General features: G+C 34.8%; 1 protein-coding gene across 1 annotated transcript; it reads left to right on the top strand.

Annotated features, from left to right (window-relative positions):
- Positions 1-496: 496 nt before the first annotated feature.
- Positions 497-13,018, top strand: LOC115926094 (sulfotransferase 1C2-like). The gene is made up of 9 exons (XM_030990520.1): positions 497-668; positions 1,064-1,108; positions 1,781-1,942; positions 8,609-8,736; positions 9,852-9,968; positions 10,493-10,619; positions 11,147-11,241; positions 11,683-11,866; positions 12,640-13,018. Exons 2-9 carry the CDS (start codon positions 1,102-1,104, stop codon positions 12,750-12,752), a joined length of 933 nt encoding a protein of 310 aa, XP_030846380.1. The 5' UTR covers positions 497-668; positions 1,064-1,101; the 3' UTR covers positions 12,753-13,018.
- The last annotated feature ends 2,176 nt before the right edge of the window (positions 13,019-15,194 follow it).

The following is a 15,194-nucleotide window of genomic DNA, read 5'->3' as shown; positions in this document are numbered from 1 at the left end:
TTTTTAAGAACCCAGGCTGTGGATATGCTTGTTAGAATGTATAATTTCAGGAACTCTTTGGTGTAGGCCCGACGCCCATAGTCATAGTCTTGACATAGTTTTTGTCAAAGTCTTAAAAGGTCGAAGTAGATTAAGTGGTCAAACCGTATGGGCTTCATTGGGTGATTATTTAGGGCCAAGCTCTTTTTTAATATATAAAAATCAAGAATTTGATGGTTCTTTGGGCTAAAAGTTATGATTAAAATTATCTTGAAAACATATCGTCAGTAACTAAGATGTTCTGTGTAAATGGACGTTGTCAGACCTTGTAGAACTAGGCTTGAGTCCTTCACAAGTTCCCATAAAACGCTTTGGGATTTGTAAAGAATAAAGAAAAATAGTCAAAAAAAATACCAGTATATTTGTCTCGAACAGGAAAGACGATTTTTACTAGAGCAAAAAAAAAAAAAGTTGGGCCCCCTCCCCTAAGAAATCCTGGATCAGCGCCTGGTAGTCTGACTCGTTGAAAGACTTTAATACAGTACCATCAGATTCACATCAACGATTATGTTACAAGAACTATTTCGTTACAAGAAATAAAAGTTTAAATTGAAATTGGAAGTGGTATCAATATCATTCACATTCCTGCACAGCTCTACGTCGGACGCCACATTTGTCAGGATTTTTCTGTAAGTATTTAATTACTTTTTTTAAATGATATTTTAATCGTGTGTCGTCACAAAATTTACGATAATGAAATAATAATGATTTATATACTTCCACAAGCGATTGTGATTATGGTGATTATTTTCATATTCATCCATTGCAATTCAGGTATGATGCGACAAGATATTTGCTTCGGACTTTGTCAAAGATATAGGAGAAGGGTTTGTATTGCTGGTGGAATTTAGGATATGAGGGTTAAATATAGGATTCGGCACGGTTTGGTGTTCGGTAAGGTGAATTATGATATGTTAAGGGTTCAATATAGGGTTCGGTTATAGGTATACTGTGTTTTTTCTTTGGGAAAAGTCGGCGTTCATATTTGCCTTATGATCTTTAATCCGTTTTTTTTCTTCTTCAGATCAATTTCCCGCCTAAAACACAACAAGGATTTTCAATATGTCAGGTAAGTGTAATTCATTTTCTTGGGGGAAGACGAAGTGGAGAAGAAAGTAGAATAAAGTTGTACTTTTTTATTTAATGAAGAACAGAGATAATTGACAACAGGGAATGGCTTGAAAACTTAACCGATAATTAGAGTGTGCGACGCTTTTATCAGTTACCCTGTTATGGAAGTTTCATACCTGTGTTTCTTATCCAATTAATCATTTCCAATGTTTAGAATAAAATATCGACAAAATTAATCAAATCTAAATTGGAGGAATATTTTCATGCAATTAAAATACAATTTTGTGGATTACATCTTCAAACCCAATGTATTTGTCCATATTATGACTCATTTCAAAGCGTAAATAAAATTATTTATCTCAGTCTGTAGATTTAGGAGTTAATTGGAATCAAATCTACATTGAAATGTGAATGTAAATGTCGATGTAAGTTGAAATTGAACTTGAGACTGATATTAAGAATGAGACTATAATATTGAGATTGAGATTGAAATTGAAAAAGAAATAAAAACTGAGAATGACATTGAAAGGGAAATTGAAATTGGAAGAATGGGAATATGACTATAAGATTAACGTTGAGTAATACTGACACTGAGATTGAAATTGCAATTGAAATAAAGGACACATTGAACAATTTACTTCATTGACTTTTGACCTGTTCCATCGATCAGCAACTCTAAAGCTCGACGCCCTCCCGGAATTTGCCAAGGAGTACTGCTACGAGGTCGATGGCTGGATTATGCCCAAGTTCACGCCCAAACGATTCCTGGATGACCTCAAGAACTTTGAGGTGAAAGGTGACGACACATACCTCATCACGTGGCCAAAATCAGGTACATAATTTTGATTTTGATTTTTTTTTTTTTTCTTCATTTTATCCATTCATGCGAAGACGGCATTCCCATTCTATTTCGCTTTATCGCTATATTATTAGTAGTATTATGACTATTATTATTATTATTATCATTATTATTTTTAGTAGTAGTAGAAGTAGTACACTCTAAAAACTGAAATGTTAAATCACCATTTAAAAGGGCCGAGGAGTGACCACTCTTTCAAAATGGTAGATTAACACTTTGAACATGCTGGATCCAACACTATAAAGGTTGAATCTAGCAGGTTAAAAGAAACAATCTGACACTTTGAAAGAGTGGTCACTCCTCGGCCCTTTTAAATTGACATTTAACATTGCAGTTTTTAGAGTGTAGCAGCATCATTATTATTTGTGATATCCAGAGAACAACAAAAATGGGACTTTAGAAGATGAGATTTTAAAGATAAATTGTCATTTTCTCCCAAGTGAATCGCATCACTCATAGATAGGAGGCGGGGGGGGGGGTGGAATAAAAAAGGGTCGCCTTTGTCTAATGGGTGGGTCTCAAAAGATTATAGGATTTCACTCCAATAATAACGATGATAATAATAATAATAATGATAATATTGATAATAATAATAATTATAATGATGATAATAATAATAATGATGATGAATAATAATGATAATAATTTACCCATGCAGAGTAGCCTCATCAATATTATCTATATTCTCCCAGAGGGCCCTGCCTGCAATCTGAGATTCAGTTTTAGTAGTGCAACCTTCAACGTTTCTATAAATGGAAAGACATTAAAGAATTAACGTCGTCAAGTGTCTTGGTATTATTGATGAAGAATTGAATTGGTCCAAACACGTTGACAAAGTAACAAAAGTAACGCAAAGAAATATCAGAGTAATAAAACGAGCTAAGGACTATAATTTACCAATAACATCTTTAAATTTGCTGTATAATGCACTCGTATTGCCTCACTTTGATTATTGTTCCTCTGTGTGGTCAAATCGGTATCAGGAACAAACGGATAAACTCAAGAAAGTTAAAAAACGAGCTGCTAGAATAATTTCAAACAATAGTTACGAGACTCTATCCAGTAAATTGATTAGCAATCTGAAATGGATGCTAATTGAGAAACGTTTTGAATTTCAGCGTGTTAATGGCTCGGTGTAAAAATGTCAGAGGTAAAAATGTCAGAGGTAAAAATGTCAGAGGAAAAAATGTCAGAGGTAAAAATGTCAGAGGTAAAAATGTCAGAGGTAAAAATGTCAGAGGTAAAAATGTCAGAGGTAAAAATGTCAGAGGTAAAAATGTCAGAGGTAAAAATGTCAGAGGTATAAATGTTAGAGGTATAAAATAACAACAAAAGCATGTGACAAGTTTGTTAAATTTATTTACCTTTCGGCTCCAAATGATGACTTTTTGCCCAATTATTGTCGAAGGAAGACGAGGGGGGGGGGATATACTTCTTCTGGGGCTCGGTGACCCGGCTGCTCTCCCCCTTCCTCTTATATTATGCTTTGCTAATAAATCCTTCCGAACAGTGGTCAATGCCTAGGCAGAGCAGGTAGACTAATGGGACATGGTTTCTACTCCGAGTTTCGCGCCTTGCAAGCAATCATCAGGCAATTGATAGCATTCTTAAACATGATTATCCTACAACCTTGGTACAAATACCCCTAAAATAAGACTTAACTAATAAAATACAATTAAAATTACTCATGAGTAATTCTTATTATATTGTATTGTATATTTGTGTAATTATTAAATAAAAAGAAATGTCAGTACAGCCCCCAAAATAGGATCAGATATCTATGAACCTCCCCCCCCCCCCTCCCCCTCAGTTCTCCTTCACTTTTTTGTTGGACATTTTAACTGCGTGGCAATGACTACTATTATATGTAATTTCCAATAAATGCATATTTCCGACAATTCCACTTTCTTGTGGGCTTGGTATTTTGATACTCTGAAACAAAGCAGAAAGCCATTTTATCAATGCTAACCCATCAAATTCCCGAAGTGCGCGCGTTGCAATAAAATATTGTCGATTACTATTGCGATATAAAATAGTCTTGGAGAAAATCAATAAGCAGCTTTGTTACTCCGATATAAAGCAGAAAGCCGCCCATGTTACATCAATTGAAGAGAAAGTTGAGTTCTGGGGAAAGGTGAACAATAATTTGTGAGCGTTTGTTATCATTCTTATTATGCAAGTGTGGAAGAACATCAAAGAAAAAAGTTATTCCCTGAAAGTCTATTTCAAATGACTTCATATCCCAGATATGACAAGTAACAGCTTTAAAATGAGGCCCGATTTGAATGCCATATATTTGTGTAGTCCCATATCAATATCTTTCTGTGTACAGTGCTTGTTACTTTTAAGACTGGGCCAAAGTTTTTATCATTTTGATGACTCCAAAACCTTGCACTACACACCAATACTTACATGTTTATGCTAGATGATCAACCTTTTATGATTGCTTCCACACCGTTTCTTTCACAATGCAATCGCAAGACCAGAACTCAAATTTATCTTTAAATGCCAACCGCACCATCACATTCCAGAGAAGCGCGCGCTTTGCAGAGGTTCGGTTTAAGTTACATCGTCATTTATATAATGATGTGCAAAAAAGTTGATTGTGGATTACTATTGAGGTACAAATAGTCTGGGAGAACAGCAATGGGCATCAATTATTCCCTCGACATGAACGTATAGATATCAAAAAGGACAAGCGACATGCGATGGAGGTAATTGCATCAAATAAGGGTGGAATGAAGGTCATATAATGAGGGACATTATGTACACAAAAGTATTTGAGGTCATATATGTATATATTTTCTACATTGTATTATCCTCAGAACATGTACGAAATACAACACACAGCCATTTATAAAATTTACATTATGGAAGAAAGGAATATAATAGTAAAAAAAAATGAGTGCCGTCATAATATCTCAGCACTTTTATCACACAGAATGTCGAGACGTACAGCTACTGCATGGGCTAGTCTATTATATTCCTTTCTTCCATAATGTAAATTTTATAAAAGGCTGTTTTTCGATAAGCCTAATATACAGGTTTAACCTTAACAAACTTGTCACATGCTTTTGTTTTTATTTTATACCTCTAACATTTATACCTCTGACATTTTTACCTCTGACATTTTTACCTCTGACATTTTTACTTCTGACATTTTTTCCTCTGACATTTTTACACCGAGCCAGCTAGTTGTAGGCTGCCACCGGCCAAACCGGTCCGAGTCACAAACATTAACACATCAACCAATTCAAAATATCAAAAAATGTTAGACATTCATACATAATATATATGCAAGCCTGATCACAAAAAAATCTATTTCAAAATCTGTTTTCCACATTGTATTATCCTTAGGACATGTACGAAATACAACACACAGCCATTTATAAAATTTACATTATGGAAGAAAGGAATAAAATATACTAGCCCATGCAGTAGCAGTACGTCTCGACATTCTGTGTGATAAAAGTGCTGAGATATTATGGCGGCACTCATTTTTTTGCTTGTACCTCTAACATTTTTACCTCTGACATTTTTACCTCTGACATTTTTACCTCTGACATTTTTACCTCTGACATTTTTACCTCTGACATTTTTTCCTCTGACATTTTTACCTCTGACATTTTTACCTGGCACCGTGTTAATATGATGTACAAATGCACACATCATTTGGCGCCATCCTATTTACAAGAACATTGAATTACGGTAAGTAAAATTCATCAGCATAATACGAGGCAGGCAGTTGAAGGTTTACTTTCTGTGCCAAAGTATAAAACTATAAATATAGCCCCCTCGTTTCTTCAATTATAGCATGGAATCAGTTGGACAGATCATTGAGAACGACAGGCTCTGTGAACACAAATACATGTTCAAACAATCTTGCATTATCGAGTCCCAATAAGATAAAATGACAAGAGGAATTATTGTCTGTTTTCTTAGCACTGAATGTAGGACGATATAATACTTTTCAAACTTAATGAATGATTTCATATAATTTATCGTCAGATATAAATACATTTGTATTTTTAATTTTATTTAAGAGTGTACATCCAATTGCTATATTAGAATTCATGCATTATTTTTTCACATTTTCCAGTAAGTTACTATCCTGTAATATTTTGTGTTGCTGTTAATATGTATATAACAATTGAACTCCCAAATTAAAATTATGTTGCCTTTTTCAAGGTCTAATACTTACCGAAATATGCTAATAGTTACTTTTCATCGGATTTAAAAACTAATTACCGTCTATGTTTATCTTTTTTCTCTCTCTCTCGCTCTCTCTCTCTCCCTTTCCCTCTCTCTATCAATAGAAATGTTGATGAAACATGTCATTTAATAGCAGAGAATATGAGCCTTCCTCCTTAAACTTGATATCAAGCTGGAGATCCGGGTTTATATCAAATTTCTTTTAGTGCTTTTATCGAGAAGCTAAGCACATCATATTAAGTTTATATAAGGAAGTTCAAAATTGTTTCCCCCTTAAGTTTTTGTATTCTATTTTTGAAAGAAGTATTTTGATACAGAAATCAATGTTTAAAGCTCAATCAGGATTAATCATGTTTTGATTAACCCAAAGAGAAAATATCATAGTATGGAAATATCGGATGAAGAATAGTAAAAATTAATGTTTACTATTATTATGATGATCTCCAGAGTTTGTATTTTTCTTTTGACATCTAAGTTTTTCATGTAGGCCTATCATAATCCATTTAGATACTAATGTAGTTGAAGAGTTTTTTTTAGGGGTTCATATACTTAAAAAAAATAACTTGTCATGCGAAACCCGAGATAAAAGTTAAAACTCTAAATACCAATGTAAAGATGCTCACCTTATAGCCTAGAATAATATTTCTTTTTGACACGTTGACCAAATAATCTAGCCAAGGACAGCTGAACAATAGTGGTATTTCTCGTGCTTCACATTTGCCCCTACCCAGGTCTTCAATAAAATGGATGGTTAACCCAATATTTGGTTGAATGGTCTTCATTCAAATTAAATGCGCTCACACATAATAAAATGAACATCATTCATCCTAGACATGGGCAATTTTAGGGGATTTTGACATTTGTATTTCTTTGTCCAGTGCTCATTCACTAATGAGTCATCAAATGACAAAGACATTGGCATCATAAATTATATGTCAGTTATTTTATTATTTTTAGAATATTATGCTAGACGAATTTTGGGGTTGCTCATATTGATAATATATCCATTATTATTATAGGTTTTCCCGGCCAATTTCGTAAAAGCAGCAATCAATTTCATTAACGTGCATTCATGTTCGAGCAAATTTTCTCCAGTCGTTGCTCCCCTGTTTCATGTTTAAACTTGTTGCATTCAAATTCGTTTCGAGTCACCGAATTGTCTAAACATGCACATTCAAATTAAAACTTGGTTCAGTCAATTTGGAAATGCGTAAGGTTCATTCAATTTCGCCAATGTTGAGTGGGAGGTGAATTCTTTGGCGAATTGCGGTTTCATTTTCGTCTATGGGCAACCTCTTTCGCAATCGGGTCATTCAAATTAACACTAGACCTCATAATCATATGAATTATAGTATAAGGCTCGATGTTTATTCGGATATTCAGTATTTCATGTTCATTTATTTATTCTTTTTCTCTATGATCTTTCCTCACATGATTCACATTCTACAATCTTATTTGTCTGATATATTTATATTGCATTATATGTTTTCTCTTTCTTTCGACATTCTTTATTTTTGTTGAAACATCAGTTTCTCTATATTCATATCTTCATATTATAAATATAAAGGGGTTATTTTTTTAATGGTTTCTTTTGATCAATCTTGATTGAGTAGGTGATCTTTCTTTCTTTTCATTTAACATCTTTTTCTTTATTCAACATTGTTTCCATGTCTATTCAACCTAAACTCTACCTCTGTCCAAGATCTGTTTATATATAGCTTGTGCTTAGAAGAGAAGTCATAAATTGTGCACCTTCTCTGGGGACAGTTACCTGTGTAAAGACAGAACGAATACGCATGTCATTCTTCCAAGTAAACTTTGCGTAAAATTATTCAAACAGAAGTATATTAAGTGACAAATTAACATCAAATGAAAAGCAATGCACAAATGTCACATATTATGTATGCCTAATCACGAAATTAAATGCACGAAGACATACCACCGTCTGTCCGGCGCGAATTTGAATGCTCTTTGCACGCTTTTCTAAATTGAATGCTAGTTTTGCACGTCTCCGTGACAAGAGTATGAAATCGCATGCTACTAAATCAAATTGAATGACGCAATTAGCTTTTTGAATGTTGATCTACATAGTGATTCAATTTCGCACGAACTTGAATGAACGTAATGTTAATTCGGATGCTAGGTTTACGAAGTTCGGCGGGAAAACCTATATTAACATTATTGTTATCAATAATATCATTATTATTATAATTGTTATCATCATTTTAGCAATATTATCATCATTATTATAGTTATTACCATAAGTATTACCATTATTATTAATATTATTATTATTATTACTATTACAATTATTAGTATCATTATTATCATTATTATAATGATTAGTAGTAGTAGTAGTATTATCATCATTATTATTATCATCATTATTATTTTTTTCATTATTATTATTTGTTCTTAAATATACAGGAACCACTTGGATGCAGAACATTCTCACACTGATCTTTGCTAACGGAGACATAGATGCCGTCAGGAAGAAACACCTCTTCAAAAGGGTTCCTTTCCTCGAGATGCCGAAGGGATTTGACTATAAAAAGGTACAGTGGGTGAACATATTTACAGGGGCAAGAATATTATGAAAGGGGACAGTTGATCGACTTTTGAAAGAAAAACTTATACAGTTGTTGGGTTTTCGTTGACTAGTGGTAGTAGATGAGCCAGGCAAGGGTTCCCTCCTTCGAGATTCATGTCAATATATACAAAAGGTGATAATATTCACAGGCATGGGGGCATAAAAAGAAACATTCTAAAATGGGGAGGGGGTAGACTGTTTTTTTAAAGAAAAAGAAAAACACTTTGGACATCTAGATTAAAAATAAACAATAATAAAAGAATGCCCACAAAACTCACGAAATCAGAAACTTACAGGCACAGGCATACGAGAACAATTTCATAGGGGATTGGGCTGATGTCTCTTGCCCGAAAGTCAATTTAAAAAGAAGAAAAAAAACTTTTTCAAAGCGTGATAAATTATTGTTAAATATTTAACAGTGACGAAGTAGTTTTGTTATTGATATGAAGCACATTTAAACGACCTCTATGCATGAACAATATAAACTGGCGGTTGCCCGAATGTGAGACGACAAGTGTCTTTCTCGTCTCGAATGAATTTATAATTATGTCCGGCAATATAACATCATGGATTAATTATATTGCCCTTGGATGGCCTTTCTAGAGAGGTCTGATGGTATGATATGTGCAGGTGTTGAAGAATTAGCCTATAACAATCAGTGGCGTAAGGTGGGCCCAGTCATTGAGGGAATACTGGTTGATGGGGTCATATACGATATAACATGTTAATTAACAAGGCCATTGACTAGGGGGATCGAGAGGTGGAGGAAGTCCTATCATCTTCTTTTCACCTCCCTTTCATCTTCGTCGGGCTCTTCTTTCTTCTTCTTCTTCTTCTTCTTCTTCTTCTTCTTCTTCTTCTTCTTCTTCTTCTTCTTCTTCTTCTTCTTCTTCTTCTTCTTCTTTTACCTACTATCCCTCTTTCTTCTCTTTCTCACTCTCTTCTTCCCTCTCTATTTCCTATCTCTTTTGTCTGTTTCGATGAGGACCAGGGGCGGTACGTGACCACGGGTCCTCCTGTGACTACGCCATTAATTATTATAACAGTGTCAATGAACAGTTATCTTTTTTCCCCCATCAGGCTGAAGATGACACGGGCTTGTACGAAATTGCCAGGAATGTGCCCTCTCCCCGCCTGCTAAAGACCCAGCTACCGCCCCCCTTCCTTCCTACACAGATCCATGAAAAGAAACCAAAAGTATGTCACATTGAATCATATTTTGTTCCCTTCAAAAGTACATAATACTCATCACAATAGTGGTAAACAGTACAATTCAAAGCTATATTTATTTGCATAGAGTAGTAGTTGTAGTAGTTATAGAAGTAGAAGTAGTAGTAGAAGTAGTAGTAGTAGTAGTAGTAGTAGTAGTAGTAGTAGTAGTAGTAGTAGTAGAAGTAGTAGCAGGAGAAGTAGCAGTAGTGGTAGAAGTAGTAGTAGTGATTGTAGTAGTATAAGTATAGTAGTAGTAGTAGTAGTAGTAGTTGTAGTAGTAGTAGAAAATAGTCGACCATATAACTGTATGTTGTTTAGTTTTAAAAAAAACACCGTATCAATCTCTAACAAAAACATTTTAAATTGTATTTAAAATAATAAAGATAATGATAATGATGCAGATAATAATAATATCAATGATAATAACAATGATAATGATAACAATACTAATAGATAATACATGTAATAGAAATAGTAATAATATCTTCTGTCAATACACCACCCTATAGATCGTATATGTAGCAAGGAATCCCAAAGATGCAGCCGTATCATACTTCCATTTCTGTAACGTATCGACCAACCTGCCCCAATACAGAGACTGGAATGATTTCTTCATTGATTTCTGCAACGATTCCAGTAAGTTTCTATTTATATTTTGTATGGTTTTGTTCATTGTGTGTTTGTTTTATTTTGTGTTTTTTATAGCTTGGTGGCCCAGAATATGAGATGCGGGGGAGCGAGGCATAGGAACAATAGGACGAACGAACAATACTCGCCTCCTTTCAAATGATTATCTTAATCGATAAATATATGGTCAATGTAAGGTAACACCATAATGATAATCATTCAAAATCTCTGCTTGGTTCTTGTTACCCCCCCCCCCCCCCCGCCCCCGTTTAATTTTCTCTTCTCTCTCTCTCTCTCTCTCTCTCTCTCAAACTCTCAAACTCTTTCTCAAACTTTCTCTCTATCAAACTTTCTCTCTATCAAACTCTCTCAAACTCTCTTTTTTAAATTCTCGCTATCGCTTTGCCTCTCTCTTTCTCTCTGTCCCCTCTTCACCATCCCCCTCTCTCCTTTCTCTACCTCTGCTCATCTCTATCCACTCCCGCCTTCCCTCTCTTCCTCTCTCTATCTCGCTCTCTCTCCCTTTCTCTCTCCAGTTCCCCGTGGATCCTGGTTTGAAAACGTCCTCTACTGGTGGAATAAGCGGGATGAATCCAACGTCTTTTTCATCACGTATGAAGAAATGAAACAAGTGAGTAGGACAAGAAAGAAGAAGGAGAAGAAGAGAAGAAGAAGGAGAAAAAGAAAAGCAAGAAGAAGAAGAAGTGTGGCTTCCCAAAAAAAGAAGTGTGGCCAAAAAAAAGAAGAAGAAAAAGAAGAGGAAGAATATGGAGAAGGAGAAAGAAAAGAAAGAAAGAAATAAGATACATCAGTCACCTTCGACATTCACATGACGAACACAAGGCCCAAGGAAAGAAAATGATATCATCTTGAAAGAGTTGCAAAGAACCAGTCGCTCACGCTGACGAGACCGACCCCAGACCGACAACAGATTGAAAGAAAAAAGACTAAAAATTAATGATTTTGATTTTTAAGTCTCTTCACAAAATATGTCATCTTTTGTCGAATTGCGGGAATACCTTCAATATTTCCTTTCTTAACATATTCTCAAACATTTACGTTCAATTAACAGGATCTTCGAGGCTCCGTCGTTCGGGTTTGTGATTTCCTTGGCAAAGAGCTTTCGGATGACATCATCGACGTAATCACCGAAAACTCGACCTTCAACGCCATGAAGAAAGACCCGACGGCCAATCCCGACTCGCTGCCATTCTTCAAAGAAGCAGTGAAACTGAAGAGATCTTTCCTAAGAAAAGGTTGGTTGAAATATTGACAAGGGAATTGACATCAATTCATAAATTTGAATTCAATGTATTGATTAAAATCTCAACATGACGGCTCATTCTCAATTTACAGATCCCAAAGGATATCGAAAATGTATAGATGTCAGGTCAAAATGACAGTTCATACAAACCGAACACGTTATAGTGCCAAATTACACTATTTTCAGACTATTCTCTGTGAGATAGAGGGAAAGAGAAAGAGAGAGAGGGGGAGAGAGGGATGGAGAGATGGAAAGAGAGAGAGAGATGGAGAGAGAGAGAGAGAGGGAGATAGAGAGAGGGGAGAGAGAGAGGGAGAGAAAGAGAGAGAGAGAGGTAGAGAGGTAGAGAGAGAGAGAGAGAGAGAGAGAGAGGTAGAGGGATAGAAAAAGAAGGAGTTGAACTTTGATCTGAATCAGGGGGAGGGTTATAGTTGGCTTCGGAATAAAATAAAATACACCCTGCAGTTCGTTAACAACAAGGTTTTTCACTTTGTCAGTACCCAATTTGCTCTAAAGCATTTAACACCCCCCCCCCCTCCCCAAAAAAAAAATAAATAAATAAAAAAAATCTACAATTTGCAATGGTAGCACAGAAACGATCAAAGGAGGTCATGCACGATTGTGTTTGGATTTTTGTTTGGGGGGCGTTAATGTGCCCAACTTAATGTGCTAACTATGACACTGTAGGATATTCATCATAATTACACAAATCTATCTATCATTTACAAATATATATTTTCTTTTCTATTCCATTTTCCTGCTTAGGAGAGGTTGGCGACTGGAAAAATCATTTTACCGTAGCCCAGAATATAATCTTTGATGACTTATATCGTGGAAAAACCAATGGCTCTGGCATGAATTTTACCTTTGAACTTTAGCCTCTATCACCAGTTTCTCCGATGAAAAAGGTGCGATTTGTCGATTCAACAGTCATCAGTCCATTACAAAAGACAGCTTCAGTTGGAACAACCGCAGAATACCCTACCACTCAAATATCCATAACCCTATTTCCGACCTTTACCACGATCCCGGGGCCTGACTCTCGCCCTAATCCTAGCCGTAATCCTAATCCTAATCCAACTCAATCCTAACCTACATACTATCCTAACACTAACCCTGTTCCTAATGCTAACCCTAACCTTAATCCTAACACTGACTCTAATTCTAACAATACTCATAATCCTAAAAAAAAAATATAAAAAAATAAATATTATTATTATTATTATTATCCTAACCCTTATCCTAATCCTGGCCAGAAAACTTCTCAGTGAGCGGAGTTTGTGCGGATTATCAATTGAATCCAGTAATGGGATATCAATCAATACATTATAAAGCGTTACATTACATATGTGACTATTTATTTAATATGTTCCTATTTTTAGCACCAACCCGTACCCTAAATTTTAAATGATGTATGGTGGTGGTAAATAGGGGGGGGGTGGGGGGGGGGGGGGGGAGGGGGGGGGTGAGGGAGGTATATTTCAGTTTAAACTGAAAGCTTGATATATTCAACTTTCACGCGGCATGGTCGTCTTCATATGCAGCCAAAATGGTCTTAAAGTCAAGTGACAACATTGTGATTTATGTATTTCCATTTTTATGAAGAAAATATCTGATTTTTTCGTGATTGAACAACAAATATGACGTTTGCAATATCCAATGTTTTAAAAGTGTATTTATTATTCTTTTTGCAGAAAGTGATAGATTTATTTTATTTCTTTTATCATAAATAATGTTCTAGTTTGATTGAAGCTCTGTATTAATCAAATCTGTCAACATAATAGTGTAAAACCAGGAATATGGTGTAGCTGTAAACAAAATATATAATTAAAAAAAATAATAATGACGTCACGACCCAAAAATATTCATATCTGAAACTCTGTTAAATGATATTTATGGCGCTCGTTTCCTTTTTCTAGGAAGCTTTTGAATAATTTGTTGGTACTATCACTTTAATAACAATCATGGTATTTAACGAAGGAAGTAATGGTATCTGTAAGTCGTCATTGTCTCTTTTGACCTTTCCAGTGTTCACTATACTATATACGTGTTGTAACAGGTTTTCAAATTACGGATTTATAATTGTATTATTATTCTGCTACTTTTTGGTAATCCAAGTTTTTCTTTTTTCATGTCAAATTATGTTTGTCATTATCTTAAGGGATCCACATTTTTCAAGCTCTGCTTTTCAGTGCTTTTTCCCTCCAATTCCACAGGTTTATCTTTAAAAAACTTTTTTAAAACTCTAATACTGGATATCTATGTATACTTTCTATTTTATAACTTTAAACCATGTAAAATATATTATATTATTAAATATTGAATTGTATATCTGATTTCTTGTCAAAATTACTGTTCTGTTGGAAATGAAAAATAAAACTGAAACTGAAAACTGAATATAGTAACGAACCAGACAGAACTGGTTAGGACATGGTGCAAAGCCAGACAGAACTGGTTAGGACATAATTGTGTGCAAAGTCAGACAGCGGAGTGTAGACATACCAAGCAAGGGAAATCAATTCTCCCTAGCCGCCATCTTAAAAATGGGATGACAATTAATACTTGTTAAACATGTACAAATCAATCCATAAAACTCGTAAAACGTTATTACATGCAACAGTTAAAAATCATGACATTTGGTCTCTACAAAGTGTTGTAAGTGTGTGTTTTTACAGGAAAATTGCACAAGTGGCTTTGATGGAAGGGGGGTTGGGTCCCTGTTTTTAAAAAAAAAAATTAAAAACAATTTTGTTTTATTTCTCCAAATGTGTAATATAAACCATAACATACAATTGAATAACATAAACGTGTTCAATATTGATGCTTTTACATAAACATAATTAAACACAAACTTATTTGCAGTATATATAACTTAGCAACAAAATAAACGTATAAGTACCTGAACATAATATGTCAATTGTAAATGTTATTCACTTATATAAAAAAACTTAAACAAATCTGGAGGTAATTTTACTGGAACAATCCTGCCCCCCTCCCTGCCCCCCTCCATCACACAAACATACTCACCCACCCACACACATACCTACCCCCCCCCCCCCATCCCCCCCACACACCCACACTACTCACTCAGTGGATGTCTGCTAACATTCTCAACTCAAGAACAATATACTAAATAAGTTATCCAGGCCGCAAAATAGAGTTACCCTTTTAACAGGCTCACGGTGGAGAAGAAAACAAATCTTAATTAATCTTAAGCTGCTCCCACTTTAAGAAATGTGATCCCAGCTTTCCCATTTTAATTGCTATTTTCTTTTGCACATCCCTATACTTAAAAATGCTTTTTTTCATCTTTTCTAAAG

Source organism: Strongylocentrotus purpuratus, unplaced genomic scaffold (genome assembly GCF_000002235.5).
Source record: "Strongylocentrotus purpuratus isolate Spur 01 unplaced genomic scaffold, Spur_5.0 spur5_scaffold_19, whole genome shotgun sequence".
Classification (NCBI taxonomy): Eukaryota; Metazoa; Echinodermata; class Echinoidea; order Camarodonta; family Strongylocentrotidae; genus Strongylocentrotus; species Strongylocentrotus purpuratus.
Note: the sequence above shows the minus strand (reverse complement) of the source record. Positions and strands in the feature narration are given on the sequence as shown.

What these genes read in the sequence shown, in the direction of transcription:
- LOC115926094 (XM_030990520.1), top strand. An exon ending in AGGGATTTGACTATAAAAAG is followed by an intron (nt 8,737 to 9,851) that starts GTACAGTGGGTG and finishes TTCCCCCATCAG; the next exon opens with GCTGAAGATGACACGGGCTT. An exon ending in GAGATCTTTCCTAAGAAAAG is followed by an intron (nt 11,867 to 12,639) that starts GTTGGTTGAAAT and finishes TTTCCTGCTTAG; the next exon opens with GAGAGGTTGGCGACTGGAAA.